The 16328-nt window shown below is 32.9% G+C and overlaps 1 protein-coding gene across 1 annotated transcript; it reads left to right on the top strand.

Moving 5' to 3' along the window:
* Positions 1-460: 460 nt before the first annotated feature.
* Positions 461-1714, top strand: LOC139864245 (uncharacterized). Its single transcript, XM_071852844.1, has 3 exons — positions 461-633; positions 787-1124; positions 1209-1714. Exons 1-3 carry the CDS (start codon positions 461-463, stop codon positions 1712-1714), a joined length of 1017 nt encoding a protein of 338 aa, XP_071708945.1.
* Positions 1715-16328: the final 14614 nt, after the last annotated feature.

Genomic DNA, 16328 nt, shown 5'->3' on the forward strand with positions numbered 1-16328 from the left:
TTATTTGTCGAATATATTACTCATTCCTGTATTAATATACTTAAATTAAATTAATTAAATAAAAATAAAAAGATAGAACACATGAAGTTTTGGACCATTATGTAGAAATTCAGTTATCACAATTGACCATATCTTTGTTTTTCTCTTCCCCTAAGACCACTTGTATCGGCACCAAGTGACGCCGTCAATTGGTGAGGTGGCAGGGAAGAGACGCCGACATCGCCGGGCCGTGACCTTGTGCCGTTTTGCGGGGAGCCATTTGAATGAAACATGTGAAGTCACTCACGTCTCTTACAGATGGTCGATGGGGATTGGCCATCCCATTTGACCGTTGGAGATTTAAAAAACAATTGATTTTTTTCTATATATAATACTTATCTATTTTAATTTTATACACACTCATACTACCATCATTCTTATTATCAAATTATATACAACCCAAAACATTAATTTGTTCACAATGGATAAAACATTCAAGATGCTAGAGTTTCTTATAGATGATTCGGATGATGAAAACATTGTTAGTTTTGTTAATAGTCTAACGCAAGAAGAAGTCGATGGAAAGGCAAGTAGTTCGCGAGTCCCTCGATCCCGGGTTTATATTGCTAGAGATCGTGAAGATGCAGCTATAAGGTTATACAATGATTATTTTGCGGAGTCACCAGTGTATCTCGAAAAATATTTTAAACGACGTTTTCGAATGAGTCATCAGTTATTTCTTCGAATTGTTGAAGGTATATGTAATTTTAATAGTGTCGTAATTTCTGATTATTTTATGTATTTTAGGGAATGTCTCGATGCAACTGGCCGTCAAAGTTTGACAATTCTCCAAAAGTGTACAGCGGCCATACGTCAAATGGCGTATGGAACAACTCCTGATTTGTTTGATGAATATATAAAAATTTGGAAGAAAACGGCTGCCTTATGTCTTGAAAATTTTTGTCAATGCGTATTTCATTTGTTTGCTAGACAATATTTGCGAAAACCAACTGCCGAATATGTTACTAGACTTTATAATGTTCAAGCACAAAAATATGGTTTATCGGATATGTTATGTAGTATTAATTATATGCATTGGGAGTGGAATAATGGTCTTGTTGCTTGGCAAGGACAATACATAAGAGGTAATCAAAAAGGGCCTTCTGTTATGCTTGAAGCAGTCGCCTCACAAGATTTGTGGATATGACATGCATTCTTTGGTATGGAAGGTTCTAACAACGACATTAACGTTTTGAATTTTTCACCATTGTTTAACACTATAAAAGATGGAATTGCTCCACCTTCACCATTTGAAGTAAACGGGCGGCGCTACGAAAGAGGGTATTACTTAGGTGATGGTATATACCCAGATTGTGCTATGTTGGTAAAAGCGCCTCATAATCCAACTGACGAACCTCGTAAAAAATTCAAACGGTTTCAAGAAAGTGCAAGGAAAGATATTGAGCGTGCATTTGGAGTATTACATGGTAGATTTGTAATGTTAAAAACCCCGGCGAGATCTTTTGACTTAAACAAAATTAGAAGACATATGTATGCTTGTATTGTATTACATAACATGATTCAAGAAAATAACAGTTTTGTGATTGGACGGCGAGAAGAAAGAATGATACAAAGGAACCCACCACGTCGGTTAGAAAGGAATTTGAGGGATCGAGATGCAAGGATTAAGGAAATAAGAGATAAGCAAGTTCACAAACAGTTGAAGGCAGATTGAACCTAGCACGTTTGGAACTTATCACCTTACTTTCGTACTGCTAATGATGAGTAATTTTTTATGTATTTTCTAGTTTCGTTTAGGAATTTTAAAATTATGTAATTTTTCGTTTTAGTAATTTAAATTAATGTACTTTATGTTTAGTTATATTAATGAATTGTTATTCTATATACGATATAGCCGTTTATTTCATTAATTCCTAAACGATTACAATATTTTCTACAAAATAGAAGAACAACATACTTTCCCAAAAACGATTACAGTAATTCCTAACGGCTATCTTCAAACCACACCTCCATCAATCTTCGTAATCGCGAATATCGTATTGCTGAAATGGCTGAGATTCAGGTACATCTTCATCTTCACTTTCCTCAATGGCGTAGCTTTCATCCCTAATTTGGTGTAAAGTGTAATCGGTTGATTACGTAACAAGGCTTGCCCAATCAAAGCAAACCAATCGTGATCTTCTTCAAGTAGTGAGGCAGGACCGTTGGGTTTTTTTGAAAAACCATACTTGTTTGAAAATGTAAGGTATGTCTTGTTGGAGAAACTCAAGCAGCTTCAGAAAATTTGGACACTTACGCACATCGAGGAAATAATCTCGTGTTTCGTAAGGTGTATAAATCAATTCTCGATCAAATTCACCTCCGTAATGAACTTTTACGCAAACATTTAACGGACTCATTTTGAACTGTGTGTGTTATGATTTGAGAGTTTTAGAAGAGATGAAGTGTGCGTTATGATTTGAGAAGAGTGGTTGTTTATATAGGGGGGAAAACTTGTCATTTTTTGAAAAAAAAATGGTTCATAAAAATGAAAAATAAAATGTCACATCAACATTCCACTAAAATTAACATAAAAAAAGAAACACCACCACTATTCCACTAAAAAAAACACGTCTTACTCATTCAAAAAATGCAAAAAAACCAAGTGACACGAGAAAGAAACGTCCCAACCAATACAAATGGTCTAAGACTAAATTCACCTCTGTTTTATATAAAAAAAAAAAAATAAGTTTACAGACAATTGAGTCATTGGCCATAGTGATTTTCATATGCATACACACATACATTGTAAATGACCACCCATTTGTTTATTTGTTTTATTGCTTGTTGTAACATCGGATAAAAGTCTCATACAAACTACCTCTATTTAAAATAATAATAATAATAATAATAATAATAATAATAATAATAATAATAATAATAATAATAATAATAATAATAATAATAATAATAATAATAATAATAATAATAATAAGGTTTGTATTTATTTTACAAACCCTATTATTTATTTAGCCCATCTAGTGTTTAGGTTTATATTTTCTTGTCTCGAGTGATTATAATTGGGCCTAAATGGTCCCCCATTTGTATTGTTTTCTTCTTTCTTTATAAAAGTTGGCTTTTTAAAATAATAATAATAATAATAATAATAATAATAATAATAATAATAATAATAATAATAATAATAATAATAATAATAATAATAATAATAATATAATAATATAATAATTAATAGGTGGATGCTGCTATTCATAATTCATAAAGTATTCAATATTGGTGTATATGGTAATAAACACACAAGAACATCAATGTGTTGAACATTTTTAAATTTAAGAGTGATGTTAACGACAATGTTCATGTTTTAAAGAATCTAAATATCTTTAGATAGTGGTCCATAAACTCATTGTTTTTAACATCTCAATAATCAAAAACAAATAGGGAGAATTTTATAATTGGAGAAAATTTTGTTCGAGTGTGCAAATAAACTAGCATTTGTTTTATGGTTAGTTGGTTACCCAAACTACTTTTTAAGAGAAGCATGATTATCTACACCGTATAAGGTCACTCCTTATCGTAACTAAACTATTCATCCTCTTAACCTTCCACATCAGCGTCACATCAACACCAATATCATATAACTAACTCATAACTAAGCACTCCCTATCATGGCTAAAACAATACTCCTCTTAATATACAATGTACAAGCAATAAAGCATCAAGTCCAACAATAAAAAGTTACTAGGACTCACAATTCCTATAACTAACCAAAACTCTTCCATTAAATCCATGGTGAGTGCGGGTAACTAATGCGGGTAACTAAGCCGTGTCTATGGTTCATTACGGGTAATTACGGGTAATGAGCGGGTAATGAACGGGTAACTAACCATACGGAGTGGTCTAAGTATGGTAGCTTTAATTATAAATCTTCGGTTGAATATTTTCACTTGGGTGGAAGTTATAGTTTAATTTATAGTGGAATAAGGAACATTTTAATAAGGAGAAATGAGCAATTATAAATTTATAAATTAAAAAATATATATATAAGCATGGATAGTGATATGTAAAAATAATACTAGTAACACATCACTATCCATGCTTATATAATACTAGTACCTTTTCAAAAAAATAAAATAAATAAATAATAATAATACTAGTAATAAATGATTACAAATAGTTCATTTGCATAAAGATAATAGTAATAAACGAGCAAAAAGTCATTGCGTGTTGTTGCGAAAAATTGTTTACGATAATATATTTTAGTATATTATTAAATATTATTTTATGGGAGGTGATCCTCACACACCACTTTTTGATCCATGTACATCTAATTACCTATTTTACCCTTAATTATACTTACAAAAATAATATTAGTTTAACTCCCTAAATTAATCTAGGGGCATAACTGTAAATTTATGAGGCAAAAGTGTACATAGATCAAAAATTGGTTTTTATAATTTACTACAATATAAATCTCAAAGATTGTCACAAAGATATATGTTTCAAATTAGAATATTCCCTCTTAATGAATCTAACTAAATATAGTATCCATGTTAGTATAGATATAACTAGTTGTGGAGCCCTCGTTTCGCGCCGGAGGCTCCGTTTTGAATGCGAGTTAAAAAAAAAGTTTTGATCTATTTTGTAAAAAAGAATTTTTTTCGACATAACATTGAAGGGTTGTTCCTTTTGTGAAAGTTGCTTCTTTTAGCGTTCGGGTTTTATTTTAAAAAAAAAGGTTAGTAAAGTGGGGGTTCGGTTTGTATTTTAATAAAAGTTAGTGGGTTAACTTTGTGAAATTTAAAAAAACTTTACGTATAAAGTGGGGGTTCGATTTGTATTTTAATAAAAGTTAGGGGGTTAAGTTTGTGAAAATTGAATATTAGTAAAAAAAATAAAGTTAGTAAAGTGGGGGTTCGATTTGTATTTTAATAAAAGTTAGGGGGTTAAGCTTGTGAAATTTAGGAAACAATATACGTATAAAGTGAGGGTTCGATTTGTATTGTAATGAAAGTTAAGAGGTTAAGTTTGCGAAAAGTGGAAAAATAAATAGTACTATTAATTCCTACTTTACCTTTTAGATATAGGTATATAATCTGATATGTTATATGAAATACAAAAAAGATAAAAATTACTTTAATTTTACTTTGGATTCTCGTTTAAGATTTATCAAAATTAATAATCATAAATAGTTAGCAAAAACCCCGTTATCAAAAACACTATTGTGAAAGAATATCTAATCAACAAATTTAGAATATACGATTTTTTTTTTTTAGAAAAAAAAAGTTAAAAAGCATAAATATAATAGAGCAAATGTTAAAGCATAAATATATAATAAAGTTAAGGTTGAATTGGGCCATGCTTTATAATTTTTTTTTTTAAGACAAAAATATTATAATTCAGGAGACTTATAACTACCTTTAATAAATAGTATCTAATTAAAGAATAATAGAAAGAAGAGAGAGAATGTATATGTGAAATATATTCAAGAGAGTGCATCTTTTACAAACTACATCATCATGTATTTATAGTAAAAATAAACCACTGTGCAATTTGGTAGGTGAGTTGTAGCCACAAAATTAGCACACATTATTTGACTTTCATAACATTCCCCCTTGGATGACAATTTTTGTTTCATTAAGATCAATTACAAGCAACTAGTACTGCCTCGTTAAAAACCTTGCTAAAGAAAAATCCAGTGGGATAAAAACTTTTGCCAAGGGAAAAAGAGTGCAGCATAGAGTTGACTCCCCCTCAAGTGGACATCATTGAGGCGTTAAATTCTTTAAACATGCCTCATGCCAATATTGTGAACATGCGTTCTGAAAATAGCAGTTGGAAGTGCTTTGGTGAAAAGATCGGCAGAGTTTTTGCTGGATTGAACATATTTCATTTCAATCTGGTTGTCCTTAATGAGGTTTTGAGTGTAGGAGAAGAATCTAGGAGGTATGTGTTTTGTTCGGTCACTTTTGATATACCCTTCTTTCATCTGTGCTATGCAAGCTGCATTATCTTTATAGATAGTTGTTGGACTTTTATCGCGTTCTAGTCCACAAGAATCAGTAATGAGTTGTGTCATTGATCTCAACCAAAAACATTCCCGAGTAGCTTCATGTAATGCAATCACTTCGGCATGATTTGATGATGTTGCAACAAGTGTTTGTTTTTGAGAACGCCATGATATTGCAGTACCTCCATTTAGGAATACATTTCCATTTTGAGATTTAGCTTTATGTGGATAAAATAAATAACCTGCATCTGCATAACCAACCAAATCTTGTTTTGATTCGTTAGAATAAAATAATCCTAAATCAGTAGTTCCTCGAAGGTATCGAAATATGTGTTTGATCCCATTTCAGTGTCTTTTGGTAGGAGCTGAGCTGAACCTTGCCAACAAATTAACTGCAAAAGAAATGTCAGGTCTTGTACAATTTGTAAGATACATAAGAGCTCCAATTGCACTAAGATATGGTACTTCTGGTCTCAGGATATCTTCATGATCTTCACAGGGACGAAATGGATCAGTGTCAATATTAAGTGATCTAACAACCATAGGAGTACTTAATGGTTTTGCCTTGTCCATATTGAAACGTTTTATGTAGTGACCCGAACTTTTCCATGTTTATATATATTAATTGAGATTGATATTTACATGATTAAATGTTTCCAACGTGTTAAGCAATCAAACTTGTTAAGACTTGATTAAATGAAATAAGTTTCATATGGACAATTGATCACCCAAGTTGACCGACGATTCACGAACGTTACAAATTTGTAAAAATTACATGTTGTGGTATATATAGACATATATATATGGTTGACATGAGATTATGATGAGTAAGTATCTCACTAAGTATATTAACAATATGTGATATACATAAGAAATGAGATTACTAAGTTAAGAAACTCGAAATGATATATATAACGATTATCGTTATGATAACGTCTACTAAATACATATGTATCATATTAAGATATTGATACACTATATTTAACATGATAAAATGATATTTAAATATATCATTAAGTGTGTTAACAATGAACTACATATGTAAAAACAAGACTACTAACTCAAGAATTACGAAACGAGACTTATATGTAACGATTATCGTTGTAACGATATTTTAATGTATATATCATATTAAGAGATATTCATACATCATAATATCATGATAACATAATAATTTAACTTCTCATTTGATATAATAAACATTGGGTTAACAACATTAATTGAGATCGTTAACTTAAAGGTTTCAAAACAACACTTACATGTAACGACTAACGAAGACTTAACGACTCCATTAGAATGTATATACATATTGTGTTTTGATATGTATTCTTACACTTTTGAAAGACTTCAAGACACATATCAAAGTACTTCTACTTAATAAAAATGCTTACAATTACATCCTCGTTCAGTTTCATCAACAATTCTACTCGTATGCACCCGTATTCGTACTCATACAATACACAGCTTTTAGATGTATGTACTATTGGTATATACACTCCAATGATCAGCTCTTAGCAGCCCATGTGAGTCACCTAACACATGTGGGAACCATCATTTGGAAACTAGCATGAAATATCTCATAAAATTACAAAAATATTAGTAATCATTCATGACTTATTTACATGAAAACAAAATTACATATCCTTTATATCTAATCCATATACCAATGACCAAAAACACCTACAAACACTTTCATTCTTCAATTTTCTTCATCTAATTGATCTCTCTCAAGTTCCATCTTCAAGTTCTAAGTGTTCTTCATAAATTCCATAAGTATAGTTTCATAAAAATCAAGAATACTTCCAAGTTTGCAAGTCTACTTCCAAGCTTTCTAATCCATTTCAAGTAATCATCTAAGATCAAGGAACCTTTGTTATTTACAGCAGGTTATCTTTCTAATTCAAGGTAATATTCATATTCAAACTTTGATTCAATTTCTACAACTATAACAATCTTATTTCGAGTGAAAATCTTACTTGAACTGTTTTCGTGTCATGATTCTGCTTCAAGAACATTCAAGCCATCCAAGGATCCTTTGAAGCTAGATCCATTTTTCTCATTTCCAGTAGTTTTATCCAGAAAACTTGAGGTAGTAATGATGTTCATAACATCATTCGATTCATACATATAAAGCTATCTTATTCGAAGGTTTAAACTTGTAATCACTAGAACATAGTTTAGTTAATTCTAAACTTGTTCGCAAACAAAGTTAATCCTTCTAACTTGACTTTTAAAATCAACTAAACACATGTTCTATATCTATATGATATGTTAACTTAATGATTTAAAACCTGGAAACACGATGAACACCATAAAATCGGATATACGCCGTCGTAGTGAAACCGGGGGCTGTTTTGGTTTGGATAATTAAAAACTATGATAAACTTTGATTTAAAAGTTGTTCTTCTGGGAAAATGATTTTTCATATTAATATGAAACTATATCCAAAAATCTTGGTTAAACTCAAAGTGAAAGTATGTTTTTCAAAATGGTCATCAAGATGTCGTTCTTTCGACGGAAATGACTAACTCTTTAGTAATTGACATGTAACTTAAATTTCCGACTATAAACCTATACTTTTTCTGTTTGGATTCTTAAATTAGAGTTCAATATGAAACCATAGCAATTTGATTCACTCAAAACGGATTTAAAATAAAGAAGTTATGGGTAAAACAAGATTGGATATTTTTGATCTTTTTAGCTACGGGAAATGTTTAACAAATCTATACAAATCATATCCTAGCTAACTTATATTGTATTATACATGTATTCTAATATATTATATAATCTTGGGATACCATAGACACGTATGGAAATGTTTTGACATATCATATCGACCCATGTATATATATTATTTGGAACAACCATAGACACTCTATATGCAGTAATGTTGGAGTTAGCTATACAGGGTTGAGGTTGATTCCAAAAATATATATACTTTGAGTTGTGATCTAGCCTGAGACGTGTATACACTGGGTCGTGGATTGATTCAAGATAATATATATCGATTTATTTCTGTACTTCTAACTGTGGACAACTAGTTGTAGGTTATTAACAAGGACAACTGACTTAATACACTCAAATCTTTAAAACATAATAAAAATGGTTGTAATTATATTTTGATCATACTTTGATATATATGTACATATTTGTATAGGTTCGTGAATCGATCCGTGGCCAAGTCTTATTTCCGAGGAAGGAAATATCTGTGAAAGTGAGTTATAGTCCCACTTTTAAAATCTAATATTTTTGGGATGAGAATACATGCAGGTTTTATAAATGATTTACAAAATAGACACAAGTACGTGAAACTACATTCTATGGTTGAATTATCGAAATCGAATATGCCCCTTTTTATTAAGTCTGATAATCTAAGAATTAGGGAACAGACACCCTAATTGACGCGAATACTAAAGATAGATCTATTGGGCCTAACAAACCCCATCCAAAGTACCGGATGCTTTAGTACTTCGAAATTTATATCATATCCGAAGGGTGTCCCAGAATGATGGGGATATTCTTATATATGCATCTTGTTAATGTCGGTTACCAGGTGTTCACCATATGAATGATTTTTATCTCTATGTATGGGATGTGTATTGAAATATGAAATCTTGCGGTCTATTGTTACGATTTGATATATATAGGTTAAACCTATAACTTACCAACATTTTTGTTGATGTTTAAAGCATGTTTATTCTCAGGTGAATACTAAGAGCTTCCGCTGTTGTATACTAAAATAAGGACAAGATTTGGAGTCCATGTTTGTATGATATTGTGTAAAAACTGCATTCAAGAAACATATGTCGATGTAATATATTTCTATTGTAAACCATTATGTAATGGTCATGTGTAAACAGTATATTTTAGATTATCATTATTTGATAATCTACGTAATGCTTTTAAAACCTTTATTGATAAAATAAAGGTTATGGTTGTTTTAAAAATGAATGCAGTCTTTGAAAAACGTCTCATATAGAGGTCAAAACCTCGCAACGAAATCAATTAATATGGAAAGTTTATAATCAATATGAACGGGACATTTCAGTTGGTATCCGAGCGTTGGTCTTAGAGAACCAGAAAATTTGCATTAGTGTGTCTTATCGAGTTTGTTATGATGCATTAGTGAGTCTGGACTTCGATCGCGTTTTCTTAAAAAATGATTGCTTAACATTTTTGTTGGAAACTATATATTATTAACATGTAAATATTATGTGATATATTAATCTCTTAATATGTTTGATATTGTGTGATAGATGTCTACCTCTAGCATAAATTCCATTGACTCACCTAATAATAACGAAGAGTCTAATATATATTGGCAAGATTCACAAGTTCCCGAAGAACCGGAAGAAGAGGAAACGGAACCGGAAGAAGAGGAACCGGAAGAAGAGGAACCAGAAGAAGAGGAACCGGAAGAAGAAGAGGTTCCGGAGGGGGGAATAGTAGGAACCACAGAAAACCGGTCAAATAAAAGAAAATCCTCAACCAATGGACCAAAGTTAATAATGATCAATGGTGTTTCTGCTAAAGAAGCAAAATATTGGGAAAATTACCAATTTTCCGATGAATCGGATCCTGATGAGGATTCCGATGATGTTATAGAAATTACCCCGACTCAATTTAATGAGGCAAAAGAAAATAATAAGGGAAAAGGCATTAAAATAGAGAAATCTGATTCCGACCCCGATGAACTTTATATGTACCGTCAACACCCATATTTTCAATATCGTGACAATAACCCGAGAACCTCTAAACCACCAGGTTTTTCTAAACTAATGTGAAAAACGACGACTCGTATTAGAGGAACATCATATATCCCTAGAAGATTAGGAAAAAGAACCAAGTCCGAAGAAGAAGAAACCAGTGATTCAGATTAGAGGGGTGTGAGCATGTTGTGTAATAAATGTATTGTAGTGTGCTTGTACTTTTATGTTCTATGTAAAAATTGCTTGTATTGTTTGTTTTTACGAATCTAATCCTTGTCTATTTTACAGTATAAAAACAAAATGGACGTTAAGGGTAGACAACCGAATATTTTAGAAGACCTACCAGAGGATATGATTGAGGAAATCTTGTCTAGAGTCGGTCAGAATTCATCAGCACATTTAGTTATGGCGAAATTAACTTGTCAAACATTTGAAAGACTTTCCAGAAATGCCTTAGTTTATAAAAGGCTTTTCTTTGATAGGTGGGGTATATCACATTGGGGAGACTTTAAGTTACACCGTGTTTTCTTTAAAGCGTTAAATGTGGGGAACTCAAATGCAATTTTAGGCTACGGGTTAAGAACCTATTTTGACTCAACATATCCCAACATAGGATTTCGTGAATTAGAAAGAGCTTCTAACATGCAACATAAAGAAGCATGTTATGCTTACGGGTTAGTGATGTTCGCTTCTTACCTAAGTGAGAAAAAGAACATCGGATTGCAGCTTTTAAATAAAACTTTCCCACAAGTGACGGATTCAGTAGTTGGGGTGAGAAACAAAGTTTTTAGATTATCACGGGGCTGTTGGACATTACGAAACCCTCGTCCTTTTGACGACATTACAACATGCTGCCTAGCCAATGGTCATAACGGTTATTTTCCACAAGACCAAGGATGGGAAGTCGTCTTAGTAAAACCAGAATGCATGACTTGTTTCTGGACTTATGAATTACGTGTCTTTATTTCCTTTGCTGAACAACTTGCGTATTAACTAGATTTATCTTCAAAACTGTCATGTATCATAGTGTACTATATTTCATGTTATATGTAATATAGCGAAGTTGTAAGTTTGAAGAATATTTGTATGTGATATATTATTATAATCAGTTTTTCATATGGAATTGTAGTAGTTGAATTGTATATTAGCTACTAAGTATGAACTTAACGGGTAGGTAGTACCCGAATTTAAACTTATAAAACGCTAATATGAAGAAAAATCTTTTATAAATGAGTTCATATTATGCTACGAGATACTATTGACTACTCTTAATATTATGTATGATTAACTTGTTTCATTTGACTATTTTGAAGGAAATGGCATCGACTACTCCACACACCTTGAATATGAGCGAAGAGGAATTTCGTGCCTTTCTTGCTTCAAACATAGCCGCAGTAAAGGCCGCGCTACATACCAACAATAACTCTGAATCTAGCAATACAGCTAACGGTGCAAGAAATCGTGTAGGATGCTCCTACAAGGAATTCACTGCCTGCAAACCTTCAGAATTTGATGGGACCGAAGGACCAATCGGATTGAAACGGTGGATCGAGAAAGTTGAATCGTTGTTTGCCATAAGTAAGTGTGCTGAAGGAGACAAAGTGAAGTACGCTACGCATACCTTCACAGGTATTGCGTTAACATGGTGGAATACCTATCTAGAGCAAGTGGGACAAGATGCTGCTTACGCGCTACCGTGGTCAGCTTTCAAGCACTTGATGAACGAGAAGTACCGTCCCAGAACCGAGGTCAATAAGCTCAAGTCAGAACTTAGAGGGTTACGAACACATGGATTCGATATTACTTCGTACGAAAGACGATTCACAGAATTGTGCCTATTGTGTCCGAGAGCGTTCGAAGATGAGGAAGAGAAGATCGACGCGTTTGTGAAAGGGTTACCGGAGAGAATCCAAGAAGATATAAGTTCACACGAGCCTGCCTCCATACAAAAGGCATGTAGAATGGCTCACAAACTAGTGAACCAGATTGAGGGAAGAATTAAAGAACAGGCGGCCGAAGAGGCCAACGTGAAGCTAGTCAAAAGAAAGTGGGAGGAAAACGGTGATAAGAGTCACCAATACAACAATAACTATCCCAAAAATCGCAACATCAATCGCAACTACAACAAACGGCACAACAACAACAACAACAACTACAACAATCATCCCAACAACAATAACAACCGCAACAACAACAACAATCAGAAGCAGCTATGCCAAAGGTGTAAAAAGTATCACTCGGGATTTTGCACCAAATTTTGCAACAAGTGTAAAAGAAATGGTCATAGCGCGGTGAAGTGTGAGGTCTACGGACCAGGGGTTAACAGAACGAAAGGAACAAATGGTGTCGGAACGAGCAATGGCGGAGCAAGTAGTGTCGGAGCAAGTTATGCCAATGTAGTTTGTTATAAATGTGGAAAACCGGGCCACATGATTAGAAATTGCCCGAACCAGGAGAACACGAATGGACAAGGCCGCGGAAGAGTTTTCAATATTAATGCGGCAGAGGCACAGGAAGACTCGGAACTTATTACGGGTACGTTTCTTATTGACAATAAATCTGCTTACGTTTTATTTAATTCGGGTGCGGATAGAAGCTATATGAGTAGAGATTTTTGTGCTAAATTAAGTTGTCCATTGACGCCGTTGGATAGTAAATTTTTACTCGAATTAGCAAATGGTAAATTAATTTCAGCAGATTATATATGCCGGAATCGAGAAATTAAATTGGGTAGCGAAATATTTAAGATTGATTTGATACCAGTAGAGTTAGGGAGTTTTGATGTAATAGTTGGCATGGACCGGCTGAAGGAGATGAAAGCAGAGATCGTATGTTATAAAAATGCAATTCGCATTGTACGAGAAGAAGGAGAACCCTTAATGGTGTACGGAGAAAAGGGCAACACGAAGCTACATCTTATTAGTAATTTGAAGGCACAGAAACTAATAAGAAAAGGTTGCTATGCTGTTCTAGCACACATCGAGAAAGTACAAACTGAAGAAAAGAGCATCAATGATGTTCCCATCGCAAAAGAATTTCCCGATGTATTTCCGAAAGAATTACCGGGACTACCTCCACATCGATCTGTTGAATTTCAAATAGATCTTGTACCAGGAGCTGCACCAATAGCTCGTGCTCCTTACAGACTCGCACCCAGCGAGATGAAAGAACTGCAAAGCCAACTGCAAGAACTATTAGAACGTGGTTTCATTCGACCAAGCACATCACCATGGGGAGCTCCTGTTTTGTTTGTCAAGAAGAAGGATGGTATATTTAGGTTGTGTATTGACTACAAAGAGTTGAATAAAATTACCATCAAAAATCGTTATCCACTGCCGAGAATTGACGACTTATTTGATCAACTACAAGGCTCGTCGGTTTATTCAAAAATCGATTTATGTTATGGATATCATCAAATGCGAGTAAAGGAGGATGATATTCCAAAAACTGCTTTTAGGACGCGTTATGGTCATTACGAGTTTATGGTTATGCCGTTTGGATTGACTAACGCACCAGCTGTGTTCATGGACCTTATGAACCGAGTGTGTGGGCCATATCTTGACAAGTTTGTCATTGTTTTCATCGATGACATACTTATTTACTCAAAGAATGATCAAGAGCACGAAGAACATTTGAGAAAAGTGCTAGAAGTATTGAGGAAAGAAAAACTGTACGCTAAGTTTTCAAAGTGTGCATTTTGGTTGGAAGAAGTTCAAATCCTCGGTCACATAGTGAACAAAGAAGGTATCCAGGTGGACCCGGCAAAGATCGAAATCGTTGAAAAGTGGAAAATCCCAAAAACTCCGAAGCATATACGTCAATTTTTAGGATTGGCTGGTTACTACAGAAGATTCATCCAAGATTTCTCCAAAATTGCAAAACCCTTGACTGCATTAACGCATAAAGGGAAGAAATTTGAATGGAAGGATGAACAAGAGAAGGCATTTCAGTTATTGAAGAAAAAGCTAACTACGGCACCTGTATTGTCATTGCCTGAAGGGAATGATGATTTTGTGATTTATTGTGACGCATCAAAGCAAGGTCTAGGTTGTGTATTAATGCAACGAACGAAGGTGATTGCTTATGCGTCTAGACAATTGAAGATTCACGAGCAAAATTATACGACTCACGATTTGGAATTGGGTGTTGTTGTTTTTGCATTAAAGACTTGGAGGCATTATTTATATGGGGTCAAAAGTATTATATATACCGACCACAAAAGTCTCCAACATATATTTAATCAGAAGCAACTGAATATGAGACAACTGATAGTTAAAGCTAAGGGGTATAAAATACTATTAAATTTTATAAGAAAATACTATTAAATATGATACAATTTTACACAAGATATTTATTTATTTATAGAATGGATATACTTAAACTTTGCTACAACACTTATAGGCAGTGTACCTAATTGTATAGTAGTGTAGTTTTTAGTAAGTCCGGTTCGTTCCACAGAGAAAATCTTTAAACAAAGCTTAACGCTATATTAGTTTACTTTTATAAAAATACAAATATATATATAAGTAATATTATTATTATAAAGGGGGGTTTTTACCGTTTAATGACCGGTTTGTCAATTTTAAAACTTTAGTCGCAGTTAAAACCAAATGTAAAATAATAAATAAATACAAGACTTAATTTAAAGCGTAAAGTAAATAACGATAATGAAATTGCGATAAATAAAAGTGCGATAAAATAAACTTGCGATAATTAAAAAGTACGAAAATTAAAATGCAATTAAATACAATAACAATAAAAATGCGATAATTAGAAGTGCAATTAAATATAAAATAAAGGAAATTAAATATGAAATAAAAGAATTATGCTTATTTAAACTTCCGTAACCATGATGTTTGACGTGTTGATTTTAGTTTTATGCCCATGGGTTAATTGTCCTTTGTCCTGGATTATTTAATATGTCCTTCTGGTTTTTGTCCATAACAGTCCATCAGTCATAAATATAAAGTGCGAGTGTCCTCGTCAAATTATCCTTATACCCGAAGTTAAATATTCCAACTAATTGGGGACTTAAACTGTAACAAGATTTTAATACTTTGTTTAATAATTACACCAGGATGTCGACTGAGTGTAACCCAAGGTTTTAATATTTTGTTATCAATTATACCAAGTGTCCTTGTACATAATTTCACCCCTGTTTTAATTATTCTAGTGGCTATTAATCCATTCCCGTGTCCGGTTAAATGAACGATTATTCGTACATATAAATACCTCGCCCATCGTGTCCGATCGAGTGTATATGGTAATTTATAGGGACGCCCAATTGTAAATCTTTATATTAACATTAACAAACTATCATTTAGTTAAACAAATATAAAGCCCATTAATAGCCCATAGTCTAATTTCCACAAGTGTCGTTCTTTTGTCCAAACCCCAATTATGGTACAAAGCTCAATTACCCAATTTTAGTAATTAGCCCAACATCATGATTACTTCGGATTAAATAAGCATAATAATAACTTAGCTACGAGACATTAAATTAAAAAGGTTGAACATAACTTACAATGATTAAAAATAGCGTAGCGTTACACGGACAGAATTTCGACTTACACCCTTACAACATTTGCTAACATACCCTTATTATTAGGATTAAA

The sequence above is a fragment of the Rutidosis leptorrhynchoides genome, chromosome 1, assembly GCF_046630445.1.
Source record: "Rutidosis leptorrhynchoides isolate AG116_Rl617_1_P2 chromosome 1, CSIRO_AGI_Rlap_v1, whole genome shotgun sequence".
NCBI classification, from domain to species: Eukaryota; Viridiplantae; Streptophyta; class Magnoliopsida; order Asterales; family Asteraceae; genus Rutidosis; species Rutidosis leptorrhynchoides.